The sequence below is a fragment of the Sesamum indicum genome, linkage group LG6 (genome assembly GCF_026168435.1).
Source record: "Sesamum indicum cultivar Baizhima isolate 11 linkage group LG6, ASM2616843v1, whole genome shotgun sequence".
Lineage (NCBI taxonomy): Eukaryota > Viridiplantae > Streptophyta > Magnoliopsida > Lamiales > Pedaliaceae > Sesamum > Sesamum indicum.
In genome coordinates, this window is record NC_142662.1 from 19,967,798 (window position 1) to 19,988,476 (window position 20,679).

The 20,679-nt window shown below is 37.2% G+C and overlaps 3 protein-coding genes and 1 non-coding gene across 9 annotated transcripts; 1 reads left to right on the plus strand and 3 right to left on the minus strand.

Annotated features, from left to right (window-relative positions):
- Positions 1–1,178: 1,178 nt before the first annotated feature.
- On the minus strand, positions 1,179–5,974 carry LOC105164039 (calcium-dependent protein kinase 1). 5 transcript variants are annotated; one of them, XR_016065998.1, is made up of 11 exons: positions 5,337–5,974; positions 4,538–4,681; positions 4,084–4,236; positions 3,626–3,741; positions 3,391–3,558; positions 3,092–3,219; positions 2,911–3,010; positions 2,259–2,457; positions 2,020–2,058; positions 1,705–1,903; positions 1,179–1,625 (listed from the first exon to the last, which is right to left on the minus strand). XR_016065998.1 is itself a non-coding variant. In XM_088881852.1 (8 exons), the coding sequence occupies exons 1-8, from the start codon at positions 5,899–5,901 to the stop codon at positions 2,386–2,388; spliced, it is 1,446 nt and encodes a 481-aa protein (XP_088737978.1). In that variant the 5' UTR covers positions 5,902–5,974; the 3' UTR covers positions 2,060–2,385. The 5 variants fall into 5 exon arrangements, 1 of the variants encoding a protein (XP_088737978.1); XR_016066000.1 differs by lacking the exon at positions 2,020–2,058; XR_016065997.1 differs by lacking the exon at positions 2,020–2,058 and having other exon boundaries at positions 1,705–1,970.
- Positions 5,975–6,021: 47 nt separating this feature from the next.
- On the minus strand, positions 6,022–6,093 carry TRNAG-UCC (transfer RNA glycine (anticodon UCC)). Its single transcript has one exon. It is a non-coding gene; the product is annotated as a tRNA-Gly (tRNA).
- Positions 6,094–7,598: 1,505 nt separating this feature from the next.
- Positions 7,599–10,169, plus strand: LOC105164038 (aluminum-activated malate transporter 9). The gene is made up of 6 exons (XM_011082586.3): positions 7,599–8,027; positions 8,197–8,337; positions 8,415–8,684; positions 8,770–8,909; positions 8,988–9,134; positions 9,450–10,169. Exons 1-6 carry the CDS (start codon positions 7,733–7,735, stop codon positions 10,044–10,046), a joined length of 1,590 nt encoding a protein of 529 aa, XP_011080888.1. The 5' UTR covers positions 7,599–7,732; the 3' UTR covers positions 10,047–10,169.
- Positions 10,170–10,877: 708 nt separating this feature from the next.
- On the minus strand, positions 10,878–16,156 carry LOC105164037 (WRKY transcription factor). 2 transcript variants are annotated; one of them, XM_011082585.3, is made up of 2 exons: positions 15,986–16,156; positions 10,878–13,467 (listed from the first exon to the last, which is right to left on the minus strand). In XM_011082585.3, the coding sequence occupies exon 2, from the start codon at positions 13,191–13,193 to the stop codon at positions 11,190–11,192; it is 2,004 nt and encodes a 667-aa protein (XP_011080887.1). In that variant the 5' UTR covers positions 13,194–13,467; positions 15,986–16,156; the 3' UTR covers positions 10,878–11,189. The 2 variants fall into 2 exon arrangements, with proteins under 2 accessions (XP_011080887.1, XP_011080886.1); XM_011082584.3 differs by having other exon boundaries at positions 10,878–13,472.
- Between the last annotated feature and the right edge of the window lie 4,523 nt (positions 16,157–20,679).

The window sequence follows — 20,679 nt, forward strand, 5'->3', positions numbered from 1 at the left end:
GTCTTGGCATAGAGTTGTTTCAACAAGCTCAACTTTTGCATCTCTGTTTCTTGGCATAGAGGCCTTCATCAATAGGCATTGGGTTCCATGTCCCCACAAATTCAGCTCAATCCAAGTCCGATCATAGGCCCTGCAATCCTATATCTCCTGATAAACGTGGTCTTTAGATGATAGGATTCGTTTATACCTTATCCAAACAAACTCTTATGCATACGGACAATGTCTTGATAGGGCCAGATTACGTGGCGTGTGACAAGTTGGTTTGGGCTCAGTTTATGTGATAGTCGTACAAGGCCCAAGATTAGGGCTTGGGCAAGGTGAGAAAAAGGTCCCAACTCTAAGAAGGAGATAGCCTATTTTTAAGATTTCTTACTAGTTTGACTTAAATCATAGACGAATTGGTTGCTATAGTCCCAGAAAAAAATTCTAATTCAATTTTTTTTTGATTCAAATTAAATTTGATTGAACCTAAACTAATTATATAATCTGTATAATATACTTATCATATAAATATTGTACAATTCAAAAAAAGATCAATCACATAGTGAATATATCACACTTGTTTTATGATTTGTTTTGTTCAGCCAAACCTAATTTAAGTAAGAATTCCCTTCCCAATAAGATGCAAAACAAATCATAACGACTACCTTTATTTATAAGGTTTTTGAAAAAAAAAGAAAAAAAGGTAAGGAGTCGCTATTTTATTTTTAAGATTTACACAAATTTCTTTTAAATTAATTACAAATTTGTCGTTACTAACATCTTATAAGCTCTGGAATCTTGTTCTATCAAAACATTTGAACAACTTATTTTATAAATAAGATCTTTTGAAAATATACTATAAGATGAATGGAGTTATAAGCTTATCCCGACACCAGCAAGAATGTGTCTCATTTATGAAACGCCAAGTAAGAGCAAAGTCATCAGCTTATATTATCCAAGGACAGTTTCAAACACTGGGTTTCTATTAGGCTGCTCTCTCTGTTTTGGGAGTTGCAATGAAAGCTGATTAATTTAAAGGAGCATGAACATGAAGGGCCGGCTTGGCTTTGTCAACTTCAACTTGTTTAAAGTTTCATATGAGAGCATCAAGTTTTGTTTTTGTTTAATGGTTTTGGTGGGTTGTCTTTGTACAATCATTCCTCTTAATCATCGTTTCTAGGTAAGCACAACACAGGTTAGCCATTGACTTGAGACAAATTCATAGAAATAAGTTAATGGACAATACGTGCACGTCACAAGTTCGGGTAGGCTTCCTTAAAATACAAAAACGCAATCACCTTCATTCCCTCTGTGTGTATGTGTGTGTCTGTTTGTTTGTTTGTTTGAGAGAGACGAGTATTAAGATGAATCAAAGTCAAGGGAATAGCAGCTCTGAGGATCGAATTCAGAGAGAGATAGACAAACTTGACCAAACCAACAAGAAACAGGAGCAGAGAATAAGGAACCTGGAAACAAAAGCTGTCCAGAATGTCAACTTGTATTTCATATTTCAAGCTGTCATCCTTGCCTCCATCACCATCACCTCCTCCACAAGCTGCCACGACTGGTGGATTCCCTTCACTCTTTCTCTTGTAGCAGCCATCACAAACTTGCTAAGCTTTCTTGCCACCATGTCAAAGGTTCTGAAATCAAGAGAAGAACTTGATCAGAATTTATCAGACATCGCATTCATGAAAATGTATCAAATTACAAGAGACCAACTCGGTCAAGTTTTGCCAGGGTCTCCCTTGACCCATCAAGGGAGTGAGATTGTTCGACCGAAGGCAGGCTTGGCAAAAAGGTGGAAACGCCGTCTGGTTGTTTACTCGTCTGTTGCCTTGTTTGTTGGCTTCAGCACTGTTGTAATGTACGGTTGCCGTAGCATTCTTTGTCGTCCCAGTAGCAGAAAATGTGTTAAACTCTGTTAATTGGTTGTATATAGTAAGTGTATATTTTGCTCATGAGCAAACTCTCCCATATGGAGTCACCTGCACAAAGTACAAATAAACAACAAGCATGTTCTTGCAGCAACATTACCTTTTAATCATCCTTGACAATACCAGCATTAAGTCACATCTAGTGAAAAGCATCAATTGTATTAGATGTGCATAATTTAGGAACTATTGACTTGTATTAGTTGCATATCCTAGCATCTAAACAGTACAACTGCACTACAACACAGTTTAATCCTAACAAGTCATTTGCAAGTAAACTATAGGCCAATCTCAACTGAGACAGATACGGACAAGAAAAGGAAAGTTTGGCGCTTTGGGTACCTAAAATGGAATTGAAATGATCTGTTGCACGAGCATTGCATGACTACAGAGCTAAAGAATACAAAGCTCATGGAAAGATGTGTACTGTTGGATCATCGGAATCACATTTTATATCTAATTTTGCGCTTCATTCATGGCCCAAGTCTGGGTTGCCTTTCCTCATCATTGCAACAAACTCGTCATAATTTATCTTCCCATCCTGCCATTGAACATAACAACGCATGATATACTAATGAGCAGTATATTAGAATTCTCTACAAGGTCAGCTCCCATGAGTGAGCATCTCATAGAGAAGGCCCTTCTCGTGTTAACTTCTTTCTAAAGAAATCTAATAATACTAAAATAACGGAGGACCATGAAGTTACTGGAAAACAATATGCTATAGGCAAACAAAACAGAATTGTCCAAACAAAATCATCTATAGGTGGATTAAGGAAAGTCTAACAGCAGTTTTTTGGCCTGAGTAGATGAGGATGGTCATAACATCTGGAATAACTTATATAGCAAAAAAGAAATCAAAAGAGAAAAGTTCTTTTTGCTGTTTCTTTCTAATTAAAATTTTGGTTTTAGTGTATGCTCGGGCCACAGCAAGTCATTTTGCATAAAGATGACCAGAAATTCTGGCCAAAGAAAGAAGGAAAAAGAGGTGTACATGGTCAGTATCTACTTCGGCAAGGATTTCCTTCATTGTTTTAGCATCACCCATGTTGTATTCATTCAATGCATGCTCCAATTCTTCCATGGTGATGTACCTAAATCACATGCCAGGATCAGAAAGCAGCCGATAATATCCAATATAATTGGCAGAAAAATTCACGAGAACCAAGTTGTACCCGCTCTTATCCTTGTCGAAATATTCAAATGCTTTGTCTAGTCGGTCTTCTCTCTCCACTCGGCTCATGTTCATTGTAGCTGTTATAAATTCAATGTAATCTATCGTTCCATTTCCATCTACATCAGCCTGGAATAACAACCCAATGCCAATATAGTCTACTACAACTTAGAAGCTCTTATGCATCTTATAGGACATTTAAAAAGCTTATAAACTTATCCAAGCAATACAATGATCTGGAAACAATAACTGAACTAAAATACAAGAGTTTTTATTTCTGAAAGGAATTAGAGATGGTACCGCTTCGATTAACTGCCTGACTACTGATTCGGAAAACTTCGTACCCAGCTTGGGCAGAGCAGTTTTTAATTCTTCGTAAGTAATTGTTCCACTATTATCTGTATCGAGGGATTTAAACATCTCCTTCAAGCCTATGATTTCTTCTTCAGACAGATTCTCGGCAATCACCTAGAAACAACACAGACATTTAAAATTCATTATAAGCCAGAAACGCAAATTGAGGCATATGTCTGACCTTAAGAGCGACTTGTTTGAACTTGTTCACTGCAACGAATTGCTTCATTCTAGTCAAGACAGCAACGTCAAGGGGCTTGTCAGATGCATCGCCATCCTCTCTCATCCATGGATGATCTGAGAATCCAAAGGTTGGGTTCATTGTATAAGTACTGATACTGAACCGTATTGATAGTGATACCATAAAAAAGAAAAACCAATAAATAAATAAGATAACTTTATTTGTGTTTATTGCACTGCAAAGATAAGTTACATTCATGTAATCTCCATGAATAGACATAGCTCCATGACAGCTGATCGCTCATATTTGAAAGAGGACACAAGATAAACACTTGTGTGATCAAGAAATAAAATATTCTGGGCGACCCAGGTCACGTATTGTAGAGTGCAGGGTCATACTGGTTTTACGTGCTCAAATATCTTATAGGTATTCTGATTTAATGAAGAGCAGAAACTTACTTAAGACTTCAACAGCAGTAGGCCGTTCTTTAGGGTCAGTGTGGAGCATCTTCTTCACAAGATCTTTCGCGCTGCTTGAAATTGATGGCCAAGGATCAGATGCGAAATTGAGATGTCCCCGCAAAACCGCAAGAAAAATGCCCCGCTCATTTGCTGGAAATAAATAAAAAGAAAAGATCATCGACATATCATAATTTGGTTATGAGATCCTAGGCGGACTCATTTCACCTTCCATTGATTAATCAAGCACCTCCAGGTGCCATGTGCAAATATTGAAAAAAGAAACAGATAAAGCATACATTTATTGAGCCTAAATATTTCATTAAGCAACTGTACAAAGTAAGCAGAAACTAAGAAGTGTACTCACAACCTAAGGTTAAAATAATGGCTCCTTCCTAAGCCCCTTTTCCCCCTTGGGTAGGGCTATCTTTTGTTATCATAGATCAAGACTTACCTCCTCGGAAGGGCGGGAAGCCACTGAGTAAAATATATAGCATCACTCCAGCACTCCAAATATCAGCTTCAGCACCATATTCTCGACGCAACACTTCTGGAGCCACATAGTATGCACTACCAACAAGATCTCTGAATACATCTCCTGCAATAATATATCATCTATGGGTATAGATCAATAGCATTTTGTCAAAAGAACTAGACAAAGCTACTTTGTCCCTGAGATATACCATAAAGCAGAGCAGTTCTCAGTGTAAAGGTGTGAACAGAACCACAAACACACACATGCACATAAAAGAATGATGGATGGGGTTTCAGAGTACAGACAGATATTATCATCAACATTTTGGTTGTGAAAACTGTTAGAAACACTACTTGCATACATTGTAATGCTGAACTTCTCATCCATGGCACAAAACATGGCGCATTGCCCCTTTTCTTAGCAGCGCTTTCATACAAAGTATCAGCAATCTCTGTCGAACCATGTTTTTAGCATGTCCAGTTTTCACATAATCTCATTTATAACAATCTCATAATCTCAATTAACATCTCCGTAAATTACATGTAACTGATACAAAAGACCAACAAAAATTCTTATAGGCATTTTATGGAATACAAGAACAAAGAACCATTTGAATCCTGAAACTTAAGTAAATGAAGTTCCAAATCCACCATTTCTCATACTCTTGAAATGATAAGGCATCCCAAACTATTAAAAGTTCATTAAATCCCTTTGACATCAATTCCACGAAATATAACCATACAAATCTGAACTAGCAATTTTAATCCTAAATTCTCACCAGGCTTGAAAAAAACTGACAACCCAAAATCAGTAGCCTTGAGTGGCGAATCCTCATCCGTACTCCAAAACAAGAAATTCTCAGGCTTCAAATCCCTATGCATAACCCCCATGGAATGGCACGTATGCACCAGCGTCACAATCTGCCGACACAGCCCCGCCGCCGCTCGCTCCGAATAATGCCCCTTTGCTATAATCCTATCAAAAAGCTCGCCGCCGGCGCACAACTCCATCACCAAATGCACATAATTTCTATCCTCAAACACTTCCTTCAACTCCACTATGTTCCGGTGGCCTGCGAGGTGATGCATGATCTGCACCTCGCGACGGACGTCGTCTAGGATTACGAGTTTCCGCGTGGCTATTGATTTGCAAGCAAAAGTCTGGCAAGTAACGCGGTGCGTAACGAGGTGGGTGACGCCGAACTGACCACGGCCGAGTTCTCGGCCGAAAGTGTAGGCGGAGTGGACGTCAGACATGGGGCGGCCAAGGACTCGGCCTGTTCCGCCGGTGAAGGGACGGCGTGAAGATGGGGGCCCGTCGGAGGTGCTGCCGTTGTTACCCATACTGTTTTGACTGCCAAGTCAAACTGTCGTCGCAGAACGGAGGTCACGAGTAGAAATTATTTACTGGAAATTAGTGTCAATAAAAAGTTAAACAAAATTAAAATAAAAGCAAAAGACATTTGCGTTTGCCGGGAGTCGAACCCGGGTCTATTGCTTGGAAGGCAATTATCCTAACCGTTGGACTACAAACGCTGCCTGATAATTTGTTATCAAATAAATTTTTACCAGTAATTGATTATTCACACAACCCATTCCTATCTTTATGTAATTATAAAAATCATGAATCCCAGCAAAAGGATAAGGATATTTTGTGCAATAATGCTGGCCTTTGGGGTGTACGTATAATTTTCTAAAAAGTATGGGTGGTTTATGTAAATAATGTTGACATTTTTGGATGGTGTATATGCAATTTTTTAAAAATTATGAATGATTTTGTAGAATAGACCATAAATTAGGGGATGTGGATGTACTTAGCCCTGGTTTAATTCATTTGGAAAACCAAAGATCAAAACATGGTTGGAAGAGTTATAAAAGTGTCCAGATATTGTGGAAGCCCACAAGAAAAATACAGGAAAAAGTGCTACTTGAACACTTGGAACTCATAGGTGTGGTACAGGAACAGGATCCTTGAGGTGTACATGAGTGGTCCTGGTCCTCATGCATCTTCACCACTCCATAAACACACAACAGAATCAAGAACCTTGGTAATTTGACAGAACTCCAATGATTTTTGACTCTCGCAGGCATCCAATTCTACCACAAGGTGAAGAGAATGTATTATTATGAAGCTGTGGTTAATCCATTTTAATGCGTGTTAGACGCGTATTATACATACTAATACACGGGCCATTTTCTTCACTCGCTCGTTATTCTCAATCTGTGTGAAAGTAAATACCATTTTTAACATTCATTTCCTTCTGATTCAAACAATACAATTTGGTTGGTCAGTATTAGGATCTTTTACGTACTTATGTCTGATTAGCATCACAGAGGAACCGAATAATATGCATGAATAGTTGCTTATGTCAAGATAGACCTATAAATTATAATAAACAAAATTGGGCATCCTCAAACATACGCATAACTCTTTACATCTTATGTTGGAGGGGGGGAATTATGTGCTTAGGTAAAAGGAGAGGCTGTTGGAGGAATGAAACATATTCCAATTACTATGATTGTAGCAAGTTGTTGTGTTAATGCACGTATTACGTAGGACAGTATTAGGCTCGTAGGCATCACATAAGATGTAATATTCCCGCATGGAGAATGATCAAGATGGCTTCTATTACCTGGTTTTAATGCATCGAATAGCTTAGTATGCCTCTGGAACATCAAAACTAAAAAAGCAAAAGTGTGCTCATATTATTGTTCTTTCTCGTCTGCATGACTTCAGTTTCTTACTTAGCATAAATGAAACTCTCATCTTTTCGTTCTGAGTGACATAAGAAGATATTTTCTTGAAGAACATGGAAAAGGAGTGCTGCAGGGTCGTGCAATATATTTAGATTCTAATTCTCTATCCATGCAACATTATTGAAGTTAAGCATCTTTTATCCATGTTTTTAACTCCATTTTTCCTTCTATTATTGCTGTATTATTCTTTTTAGCTGTGCATCACATCCTGACTCGACACGTTTTCTTCACCTAGTTGCATCAGCCACTTAGCAAATCCACTTCTTTAAATCACATTCAATCTTCTCTCAGTCGTTCCATCTCAATTTTCACTTACCCTTGTATGCTGATCATTGCTTGTTCGTCTCTTTATTACATCCTTGCCAGTTATAGGAGTGTCTAAGAAGACTTGGAAGAACTCATATTACTTCATTAGAGAATGAATGGCAAAAAGGGTAGTATTCAGATTGATATCCCTCCCATCACCAAAGCTAAACTATCAGAAACTACTAAGAAACACGAAGAAAAAGTTAGCATGTCATGCAAAAACTGCGTTCTGAGTGTGTGGGAGTTCTGCAAAGAAGACAGCAACAGAGTACTATTTTCACTTAAAGTGGGCCTTGCAGTTCTTCTTGTATCCCTGCTGATACTATGCCAAACACCATATCGAGTTTTTGGCGCCAATATCATTTGGTCAATTCTCACCGTCGCCATCATGTTTGAATATACAGTTGGTATGTGCATGCAGACCGCTATGCATACACACACAACTTTACATAGAATTCTTCATAGATCATGCAGTTCTATTATGTCTATCTATGTTACTAAAAGTGAGTCTTTCAGCGATAAAAATCAAATTAATAGTTACCTTAACTTTTAATGTCCGGCATTACGTTTGTGAAGGTGCGACATTTAACCGAGGATTCAACAGAGCAATTGGTAGCCTGATGGCTGGAGTCATGGCCATTGCTGTAGCAGAGTTGGCCCTGAGAACAGGACGAGTTGCTGAACCAATTATAATCGGTTTCAGCATCTTCATTGTTGGTATGAAGCTAACTCCTTCAACCCGAGATCTTAATATCCATGCACACACTAAGATACCTTGTTTTGACATGCTGCAGGAGCCGTAACATCATTCATGAAGCTGTGGCCATCACTAGTCCCGTACGAGTATGGATTCCGAGTCATTCTTTTCACCTACTGTTTAATCATCGTTTCTGGATATCGAATGGGAAACCCGATCAGAACAGCCATGGATCGGCTCTACTCTATTGCTATAGGAGGAATTGTAGCGGTCGTAGTGAATGTACTAGTTTTTCCCATATGGGCTGGGGAACAGTTACACAAGGAAATTGTCAGCAGCTTTGCCTCCGTAGCTGATGCACTTGAAGGTATTCTCAACTAAGTGAACTCCATTCGTTTATGTTTACATGCATGGCTTCAATCTTTCCAGTTTTTCCTTTCTTTGATTCTCAGAATGCGTAAGGAAGTACATAGAAGACGATGGATCAGACCATCCCGAGCTGACAAAGACGGTCATGGATGACTTCCCAGATGAACCTGCGTATAAAAAATGCCAATCTACATTAAACTCCTCAGCGAAACTAGAATCTTTGGTACTAATTGTCTTTGTCTGGACATGATGAAGCTATAGAATAACAAATATCTAATGTGTTTCTCGTTTTTCATTACAGGCTAATTCGGCTAAATGGGAGCCACCTCATGGGAGATTCCAGAACTTCTTCTATCCATGGTCGGAATATGTCAAAGTTGGCGCAGTCCTGCGATATTGTGCTTATGAGGTTATGGCAATCCATGGTGTACTACACTCAGAAATTCAGGTCTGTTGCTTGTCTCCTAACAGTAATTTCTGTAAGGAAAAACTTGTGAAGTTATGCTAAAAGTAATGAGGTCCTAACAACTTGGAACTCCCCGAAAAGGGCTTCTCAGCAAAGGTCCACAAAATTATCCGCATAGGAATTTATACCTTATGCTTGTTCTGATATGGTGCCCTGATTTTGGTGCACTTAAAACATAAGTAAATACCTTTCTGATTATTATTCCATGAATAAAAGCATCTAACTGAATACCGTTGCAACCAGATCAAAATGAGATCAGAGTAGCTGACGTATCGCTATTCTTCTGTGCAAGTTCAGGCCCCATATAACCTCAGAGTAGCATTCCAAAAAGAGATCCAAGATGCAGCAACCGAGGCTGCAGAGCTTGTCCGGTGCTTGGGAAAGGACATCTGCAACATGCGAAGAAGCCTCAAAACTCTCCTCCTCAAAAGGGTTCATAGCTCAACAGAAAGACTCCAACGTGCAATAGACGTGCACTCATACCTCCTCACGTCTGAGCCAACAGACACCTCATCTAAGCCACAGTGGACTCTCTCTCGCGCATTGTCATCTTCTTTTTCTAATCTCTCAAACCACATGGCTGAACTTGACAACAGACTCCTTAGACAAAATCCGGACCCCCAATCTCAGCCTTTAGACTCGTATCACGAGACTATGAGGAAGCAATCAAGAAGGTTGTATTCATGGCCATCAAGGGAAGTCGATGCTTTTGAAGAAGAGGGGTGTTTTAGCTCAGACTCAATTCCTAGAATGCGGGCACTTGAGACTACTGCTACACTATCGCTCGCAACATTTACATCGTTGCTCATCGAGTTTGTGGCTCGGCTCGATCACTTGGTTGAAGCAGTTGATCAACTCTCAAAGATGGCTAAATTTAAACAGGAAGCTCTCTAGATAGGAACATACTGTATCTGTTATGTAGCATAGTTACTGATTTTTGGCCACAAAGGATCAGTAATAACTTCTAAAACATCAAGGTGGTTCGGAAAAAAATTTCCTACAATGGTTTCAGATTCCTCTCTCTGTGCTGCATAATCTGAAATGATCCTCATGTAAGGTATTGGAATGCTTGCACGTGTTGAATACGGTTCGTCAATACCAGTGCAAGACTAAGAAAACGATAAACAAAGGAAAGAAGTCAATTTTTCTTGCATTGAAATTGGGCCATATTGTACAAGTAAACGCAGATTTTCCACCTTCCATCTGTCAATGCTACTCAATGGTTCATTTTTCTTTGTGCATCCTTTTTTTCTTCACTTGCTAGTTGCCTAACATCATTTCAAGAATCTATTCTTGTAATAGTGTCCGAACAAAGGGCATATCCAGCCTTATTCGCAGTTGTGGAACAACACTACACGGCGCACGCTGACCAAAAATCATAAATCATGGTCAGTTAAAATGGATGCAGCATCTTATATTTGCTTGTAGTATCTTCAAAATCTTCCCAAGTTGGGCACATTTTGAAAGAAAAAATCATTCACAAATGCTTTTGTTCTTCTCAAGTCGTTGTCCGACTTTTTTCGGATAGATGAGTTTGAATAAACAGGTCCCTAAATCAAGACCTTTATGCACAGAAAGGCATCAATGGTAGAGAAACAGCAAGTAACCGTTGTATGCAACATAGTCTGCGTGCACACGCACACATCACGCTGTGATTGTGTACAATCAACCTAGAACCTCAAAAGGGTTTGCCAAGAAATATTTACTCAGAAAATAGAAAGAAGCTTCACCAAAATGATAAGCATTAAAAACCTTATTTTTTTACAACAGAATATCTGTTTTGACCCAACACTGGCCACGAAACCAATAGAAAACAACAATAACTATTTACATAAATAATACAGGAACAAGCCACACACAAACAGTTCCAAGGTGCCGTGATTGCCAACATGTGCCTAAGTTGCAACAATGTCAAACACATAACAACAGAGTTTTTCATATTCAAACCACTAGACGACACGAAATGTAACAACAAAATTACATGTCTAATAACAGTGCTTCAGTGATAATATTAGAAAACAAGCTAGAAATTCCGTCTTACATCCAGGTCTTGTGTGTTGTGAAAGCCTTTTCTGGTTCTGGTGGACCAACCATGTCTCCGCTGCAAGCAACATTGATAACAGGACTGCCTGCAAACATTGCGATCAGATTCCCTCCATGCACCCTTCCTTCTGGGACCTTACCCAATGATGCGTTGCTTCCAACAGGCAGATGAGCTGGCTGGTCACCAAAATAATCCCAACTGCCGGTGCAAGTCACAACACTGTTCTCCATTTTTGCATTATCAACATTCATGTCCTCGACTGTGAAGATTGGATTCATCTTAACAGGTTGATTGACTTTAGATTCCTGGACGACAATTCCTATAGTTGCACCACCATGAACCCTTTTATCCTGAACCAGGGCACCATGAGAAGCGCAGAGTCCAGTTTTACCCCGAGCAAATGTGTTGCAAGGTACATCACCTTGGCCAAATTCAGAACCAGGGTGACCCCACAAGCATCTCTTCCCTCCTCCATGAGCCTTGCAGAAATCTGTGCTTCCTTGAGCACTTTTCCCACAACCTTCAAATTTGCATCTCTTGCCTCCACCATGACGAACACAAAAGTCAGTACGGCCCCTAGCACTCTTTGTACACTCTGGAACAGCACATCTTTTTCCACCCCCATGTGCTACACAAAAAAGGGTCCCTCCATGGACACTCTTTGGACAAACCCCACCTCCTTGGAACGAGCATCGTTTTCCTCCACCATGCCCTTTGCAGAAAGGGGTGCTTCCTTCTGCACCTTTATTGCACCCTGGATATGTGCAACGTTTGCCACCACCGTGAGCCTTGCAAAACATGGTGCTTCCTTGGGCCCCCTTTTTGCATTCAGGATACTGACATCGGCGACCACCTCCATGAGATATGCAAAGACCAGAAAGACCTTCAGCACTCTTTGTGCAGTTCTCTCTCTGGCATCTCTTGCCACCACCATGTCGAATGCACAACCCAGATTTTCCTCTGGCAGCTCGGGTGCAACCTTCGTTACTGCAGCGCCGACCACCACCATGGGCAATACAGAAATCTGTACGTCCTTCGGCACTCTTTGTACATCCTAAAAATTCACATCGTCGACCACCACCATGCGCCTTGCAGAATGCAGTTCGTCCCTCAGCTCCTTTGTGGCAGCCAGGGCGCTGACACCTGCGTCCACCACCATGAGCAATACAAAGACCAGATGCCCCTCTTGCTCCCTTAAAACATCCCTGAAACTGACACTGTTTAGTACTGCTACAACGCTGCTGTTGTGACTTTGTTATCCCGGAAGTACAGGTGACTGAGCTTTTTGGTGTTGTTACTGTGCTCGAGGAGAGACCTGGAGATGTTGGCTTGATTTGTCCCAGAGACTGGTCAAGAAAGTAAATGTTTTCCATGTTGGGTACAGTCTGCAATGGCAACAAGGGACTTCCTGTTGATACTTCATCTGTATTCAGACCTCCATATCCAGTAAACATCTTGGTAACATTTTCCGGTACATTGGGGCTCGGATGGACAGTTGTAATATCAGATACAGCAGGCCCACTGGAAAGGCTCAATTGCAGATCAACCTTAGGCCACACATTCTGTGATTTCAAATTAGAGTCGGCTGATTTTTCCATGCTTGATGATTTATCACTGCCAAGATGGAGAGTAAAGTCCAATTCTAGATCCATTGAGGACTCTTCTTCAGTTTCTTTAGCTGAAGACAACGAGGTGCCTGCAGTTGCTGTACTCCCTTTACTGTCTGATGAGCTTGATGAATGGCCAAGGTGGAGGCCTAGTGAAGATTTAGCTTGCTGATTTACAGGGCCACCTACAGAACTCCACTTCCGTTTGACTCCCTTTGGAGCAGAGATGAAGGGATTTGCAAAACCAGGTGAATCAAGTCGTAGGGTTGTGTCTGCACAATACACAACTTCAGCTCCAGCTCCTCCGATTTGGATGGAATTGCACAGATTCTTAAATGCATTTGATTGCGGGTTAGCAGCAAAACCCAGATTGTCGAATCTGGCATCCATGACCAAATAACTACAGTGCAACACTCTTATTTGAACCAAAACTCAGTTGCTAAAGAACAGTCTGCCTGACTTCCGGGTTTAAGGAAATTTAGCTACAAAACTAGGGTTAGATGTCTCCGAAAGAGCACATCCCACCCCCACTCACAAACCCCGAAGTATCACAACGATCCATTGTTTGTGAAAAGGTCTGAAATTTCCCCAATCACCAGCAGTTACACATGATACTTTTCAGATGAACATGAAGTCCGCCAATACAATATGGCAGCAGGTCATCCTGTTCTGCAAAGAATCATATTTTGTGGTCACTCGTCAGATACATGATTCCAATCAAAAGTGAGATCAAGTTGCATTGATAGCATGCTTCTCTGCAAACCTAATTTCTTGTTTCACCAACAATGAAAAATTGGTAATTTGGTATAATTTTGGCACTTTGCAAATCCATAACCACAACTCAAATTACAGAAAGATTGAAAATCATTAACTACCACTATAAACAACAGTGATTAATCAAACTTGTAAGCAAAGCAGTGACGAATATATATAGTTCTTAAGTCAAAACCATCCATGTTTCCAGGTTTATTCAGGTTATAGATGGAAAGACAGTTGAAAATTGAAAACTCAATGTCTCTACTTCAGCAAAAACCATTATTCCTCTCTGGCTTGTCCTCCTCAGGTCAATACTATTGTAATCACATTACACTTACCCAGATAAGTCATCCAGCAAAAGTCTCAACAAAACAGTATCCCATTACACATACATAAAACTACGTTAACTCCGGGATTAGTAGATCATCCCGCTAATATATTAGCAAAAATGTATACTGTTACCTTTTGGCTTTTCAAATTAAGGCAATCTGTCACACAGATCTAAAGAGCTAGCATGAATTTCTAACTAAAAATCATAAGGTAAGTAAGGTAGATTAACAGTTTGCACTTCTGCTTTAACTTTCAGGCAAATGGATTGAAGGAAATGACAACAAAGAAGCTCCATCAAGATCATGTGCAATGGACTGGTGATCTTGCATCAAAAGAGAGGGCTTCAATTCATATCAATGTGAGTGGGGAAACTGATCTCATGTTTGAATGAAAATGTCTTCTCACTTCTGTGTCTAATTATTTGATGCATGTAAGTGTACATATAAACGTAGAGAGCATCATCCCAAAAATATGCAGATGAACATATCCTGTAAGCAAACGGAAAAGAGAATGCGTATATACTATTTTTATATTCATTCAAGCATGCCGAAATCAAATGATAGTCTTTAAATAGTGAAAGAAGCGAGAATTGAAGTGCTACTTACTCCGAAAGGTGAGACAAATTGACACTTAAACAAAGTCTTAATAAAACCAAAAAATAAGCCATAGATCAACGGACTTCATTTAGTGGGACTGGTGGCTATCTATCTACATTAGCCAATTTCTTTACTTTTTGAAAGGAACAGCAAGACCAAGTTGACTATCAAGCAAAGATCTCACCAAGCACAAAGTTTAAAATCAAACTTTAGCCTGGGAAATTTCCGATGTGAAAGATACAATGTGTAACAATTGAGTTAGGAGTCAGTTATGTCTTGTACAAATTTGCTGATACCAATACAGTAAGATATGGACACAAAGATACGGAAATCAGGAAATCTACAATACAACACAGCTCGGATATGTTAAAACAAAGTAATAAATTCTCATTAGATTAAAAATAGTATAAGATATATCATTTATTAATCCCTATAAAAAATAGAATCATGTTATGCTTAAAAAGACTAAAGTGATGGAACATGTACACAAAAGCATTCAGACAATGTAGTTTAATTTTTTTTCTAATCAAAACAATGCAGTTTATTTAAGAATATATCATATTATAAATTTGTCTCACAATCATATTTATAATATTTTTACGCTTTTATACCTTTCAACAACATATTTCATAGTTTACTAGCTTTAGACATGTCCAATATCTGTGTTGAAATTATTAGATACGAGGATCAAATTGGCCAAGTTCTGATACATTGGATACACATCCAAGGAGTATCAGAGAGTTTTACATCCTATCGGAGTATCAGAGAGTTTTACATCCTATCGGAGTATCAGAGAGTTTTACATCCTATCGGAGTATCAGATCGGGTCACACATCTTTTTTAGAAGTATTTACATCATAGGGAGTCAGCCATACTTTGAAATCTTAAAGAGTAATATCATAATAAGTCAGTAAACTTAGTTACCTTTTTCCCAATTCTCTCATTTTCTAAATCAACTGGGAAACACTTCAACCTAACTCCTTCCGAAACTTAATTAACCATGGAAAACACTAGTCCAAAAAGTATTCAACTTAACCTTTCAAAATAACTAGCAACTAGTTTAGCAGATCTCTGCTAAAAACACCATGAACACAAAACCAGAAACAAACCAATCAATCAAATTCCACGTCACACAACACGCAGCCATGCTTAAAGAAATTCATACAGATAAACAAAAAAAAAAAACCACAAACACACACAACGGAAATAAGACATATGCTCGCCATATGTTCGTTTGCGACAGATGCGCCAGAAGAAAGGTCTGAATACGCAAAAAAGTCAAAAACCAAAAATCTTTTGAGCTAAACTAAAACTCCGTGAATGACCGATTAAGTTTCAGCTTCAAAACAAAAGCAGCTCAAACAAAAACAAAAAACCACATATTCGTAGAAAAATCCAGAACTCAACCACAGGAAATCCTTCAGACACATCAAATAGAAGGAATTTGACCAAAATCAATCGTTAAACCACAAATGATACGACAGATCGGTAAATTCTCACCTCTTGATTTCGATCAGTAACTCAGCTTATCAACAAAGACCAGAGATATTATGGATACAAGATATATATATATATATATATAACAAGAAAGAGAGGAGCTAGGGCTTCGTGAGCGCCGGCGAGGAACAAAAAATAGGGACAGGGATGTGCGATTTTGTTGATTTTCAAGCGTGTGTATCTATATATACGTCTGAATTTAGTGCGAGAACAAAATGGGGAAAATTATTAACGGATACTGACAAGGCGGCGCAGGATACAAACAAACGGCGTACGTTAAGCCAGGGTTACCTTATTAAGCTCTTATTAGCCCCCTTAATAATTACGTTTACACTCTCAGTGGAAAATACAATGTACATATCTCAATTAATGGTTTTTTGTTCACACATCACATTTAAATCAATTATATAATAATTAATCTATAATTTTTAAAATATAATCAATAACATCTTATTTGTAATTATAATGCTATTTAATTTGTTTAATTCAGCTCAATTTAATTTTAACAAAAATATCTTTTTGCCCCAATAAAATTTAGTTTAGTTGGTGAAGTTCATATTGCAAGACTAAGAGGTCATGGATTCGAACCCTATCAATGTGTGGATATTATTGTACTTTAATAGTAGTTGTTGATTATTATAATAGTCATTATTATTAATTATACATATTTGATATTAATAACTGATATACATTGATTGTTAGTATTCATAATATAACTGTAATCTATTCATAAAAACATCATTTTTCTTTATATATATATAGAATAGAAAGTCTAATTTCATCTTGATTAGTAGTTATGATGAATGGCTTCACATTTTCTTCTATTGAACTCTCTAACATATAGAATGTTGGTTGTCGTGCCCAATTAATTATTCCCAAATGTATGATTCATATAAAATCGTACAATTAAGTCGATGAAAACACTACCTGATTTATGATTGTTGTACTATATTTCTTCATATTTATGAAAATTACATTTACCGAAAAAAATCGAACAATTAAAAAAATCTATAAATTACCGTTCTTCAATCTCCACACCCCAAGTATAGTTTTTTCTGCCATAACATTTTTTTATAATTTTAAGCATTTCTATTTTACGATCTATATTCAATTCAAACATTAAACGACTATAATTAGAATCCCTCTAATGTTATTATTACAATACCAACAAAAACAAAATAAAAAAGAAAATCGAAATTAAAAATAGTAACGTGACTAACAATACCAACAAAACAAAAAGGAAAACTCATCATAGTACAATGTTTGTGCATAATTATATAGTTAAGTGAGTGAACATAGGTGGCTTTTCAGTCCAGGAACATCCACACCAGCACATGGTTTTCGGCGAAGCAATAATAATTTCTTTTTCTTTTTTCTTTTTGAGGAAAAAAGGTTGTGTGAAGATGCTTCGCAACAATGAAAGGTCACGTAGACTTTGCAGAGGGGGTCGTGGCGAAACGACGTAGGGTGGCCAAACTCCAACGTGACTTTTGGTGGTTATTATTTTAAATTTCTGTTGTGGCAAATTGTAATTGAGTCCTTCAAGAGTCGGGAGCGGCTCGTCACCGCTCGTGGTGCGGTGGGGTGGGCCACCGGTGACTGCTGTGCTAACAGGTTGGACCTGATTCCCCGCCCCAATGTAAACAACCCAGCCGCCTCCTTTTATTACTATTTTTATTTTTCTCTTTTTTTTTTTATCTACTTTAATATGTTCATAACGTTTCGAATTTAAACCTATTATTTAGATATTTATTAGTAGATTTTGCCTGTTCAAAAGAGTCTATTGTACAACCCTAATCCAGGATCAAGATCATCTCTTAGCTAGGGCCACTGAAATGCATAATAATAGGCTAGGGCCTTCTTTTGTAAATATTTTAATTTTTACTTTTTTTTATCCATTTTAATATCGTCATGTCTTGTCGAATTTAAAATTATCTATTCAGGTAATATTAGTAAAATTTATCTACTCCAAAAGTGTCTATTGCTGCTTGCATTTACTACATTTGGAGGAAACGAAATTTGGGACGCTTTATGGAGCAACCACCGAGCATCACAGCCATCATCATTATGGAAGATATTAGACAGGGATTATCAGTGTTAATTTATCTCGTTCTATTAGTTCATGTGCGTTATATAGATTATGGCGTATCCCTTGGCCTGTCGAGAGAGAAACCACCAGTTGAACATTGTTGTACTGTATGATTTTGTTTTATTAATGAAACTTATATTTACACACAAAAAAAAAAGTGTCTATTGCACAACTGAGTACGGAATTGGGAATTATGCCCAAGGGCTTCTAGCAAGGGGGACTGACAATGCACAATAAGCCTCATTTATAAAACCAGGTCTAGGGATCATTGACAGGCTTTGCTGCCTACCTTCTCCTTGAGACCAGAAGTACAACATTCTTCTATGATAGTTGAAACCTATACTTAAATAGCAATGAAAGAATAACATACTTTGCGAAGAGTTCGTATAATGGGTTTAGGGACTAGTTATAACTTTGTTAAAATAATATAATTTAAAATATATATATATAAAGTAGAAAATTATTTTTTTTAAAAAAATGGAGTAGCATGCACGTATCCATTTATGAGGATAAATATTAATTTTTATTTAATTTTTTGTAATATCAACAAATTTAATAAATTTTTACTAACGAATGTACCTATTTGTTAGAGGGATGCAAAATTTTAGAACTAAATGTAATATTGTAACTTTTCAAATTACAGAGAATGTATATATAGATATACTAAATTTTAAGAGGAGATAATGTAATTATTTCTAAAATACATGACGCAATTCCGTAGACATGATATGTATACGCGCAACAGATTTTGGAATTGAAAATCCAATCCAATCCCCCAATTGAGACGCCCGAGGCTGAAATTGGCACTGTTTGTTTGCGAAGGGTCGGAATGAAATTTTCGAAGCTTTTAAGGTCAAGTTGCACTAAAATAATGAAATATGCCGTGTGAATAACAGTCGAATAACCTAAATTAATTAGTATTTGTTGTGACATTGATTTCAGAAATAACCCCATTCTCTCTCTCTTTTAGGGAACATTTTAAAATGAATTCAATTTCTTTTTTAGTTCAAAACTTGCTTTATAGTATATTTATTTAGTATTTAGTAATTAGTACTAGTGACGTGGGCAAAAATTAATTTAGGACAAGAATGTCTACGTCCTTCAAGTATGAACCACAACATTATGAGTTTGGGTCCTATGAATATCCGTTGATATTTTATTTTTAATATTAGTGCGATAATGTCTTGTTTCTTTATTTACTTTGAATATGTTGGTTAATTTATAAATATATTAAAAAAATATGAGGGCAGGTAAAGTAAATAATCCATCAAGAATATTAGTTCATAAAAATATTTTATAAAATTATAATTCATAATCCAAAAAAGTATTTTGGTGTTTATCATAAAAATTGAATAAAAACCTAATGAAATGGACTCGTTAAATAAACGTTAAAATCAGGGAATATTAGTAATTTTTCAAACAACAATGAGATATTTGTAATTGTGCCAAATTTTAAGGGAGGTAGTTGTAAAAATTTGAATTTAAATATTATGATATAGCAATAAATAATATATAAAGAAAAACGGAGAATTTTGAGATATATTATCATAATATCTCAAAAAACTTGGAAAAAAATATCTTATAAAATGTAGGAATATTAAATAAATTTAAAATTAAAAAGGCTAAAATGTTGAGAGAGTGGGGGAAGCTGGAAAGGTGTAAGCTTGGAAAAAGATGGAGAGATGCCAAATGTCTAAAAGTTTAGGGGTAAAGAAGTATTCGAATGGCATCGGATTATCCTACTTCTTCATTCTAGGTCTCTGAAATGCGAGATAGAGGAGAATATGAATATTTTGCAGCCCCTAATGAAAACACGACTTTAATATCAATTGTGAATCCCCTTGAAAAGGAGTGGTGCACAAGGAGAATCAGAGAGTCTAAGTAGCAGGGAAGGGAAGAGGAACTCTCGTGTGATCATTCATACACAAGATTCCATCAACCACCTAAATTAATATCCTTCTCTCCTTTTTAGTAAATAAATATTTTAGTGTGATGTTTTATTATAGGATAATTACACACTCCTAAAATTTGATGTAATTATACGTAGATTTTCTGTGGTTTGAAAAATTATATCTAACACCCCTGATATTTGCTTTCCTCTAATAAATAAGTTCCTCATTAGTCAAAATTCAGTGAATTTGTTGATATTAACAAAAAAAATGATGAAAATTGATATTTACCCTTTATTGACTGATTACTGACTTATTGAGGTCAAGCAATTTTTTCAAACTAAATTACCCTTATAACGGTAAAAATATATCTCTTCATATGCATTGACGTGTGAGGACGTATGAGGTTAATTTAATCACAAAAAAATTTATTGGACCCAAAAGTCAGTAATAAGTCAATTAAGGGTTAATATAGATTCTTTTTGTTAATATCAACAAATTCGATGAATTCTGACTAATATAGGTACTTATTTGTTAGACGGAAGTAAACCTCAAATGTGTTAGATGTAATTTTTCAAATTACAAGGAGTATATATATAATTATACCAAACTTTAAGAAAGCAGAGTGTAATTATCCTTTTATTATATATATAATGCATGTTTTATACAATGTGGGTGTCGCACATGCCGTGTGCATCCATTTAAAATATAATATTTAT

Coding starts and splice junctions, on each gene's coding strand:
- LOC105164038 (XM_011082586.3), top strand. CDS start 7,733: ATGAATGGCAAAAAGGGTAGTATTCAGATTGATATCCCTCCCATCACC. Junction 8,685..8,769: donor CGTAGCTGATGCACTTGAAG/GTATTCTCAACT, acceptor TTTGATTCTCAG/AATGCGTAAGGAAGTACATA. Junction 9,135..9,449: donor TACTACACTCAGAAATTCAG/GTCTGTTGCTTG, acceptor GTGCAAGTTCAG/GCCCCATATAACCTCAGAGT.
- LOC105164039 (XM_088881852.1), bottom strand. CDS start 5,901: ATGGGTAACAACGGCAGCACCTCCGACGGGCCCCCATCTTCACGCCGT. Junction 4,237..4,537: donor CTTCCCGCCCTTCCGAGGAG/GTAAGTCTTGAT, acceptor ATTTATTTCCAG/CAAATGAGCGGGGCATTTTT. Junction 2,458..2,910: donor CCGAAGTAGATACTGACCAT/GTACACCTCTTT, acceptor GTTCAATGGCAG/GATGGGAAGATAAATTATGA.
- LOC105164037 (XM_011082585.3), bottom strand. CDS start 13,193: ATGGATGCCAGATTCGACAATCTGGGTTTTGCTGCTAACCCGCAATCA.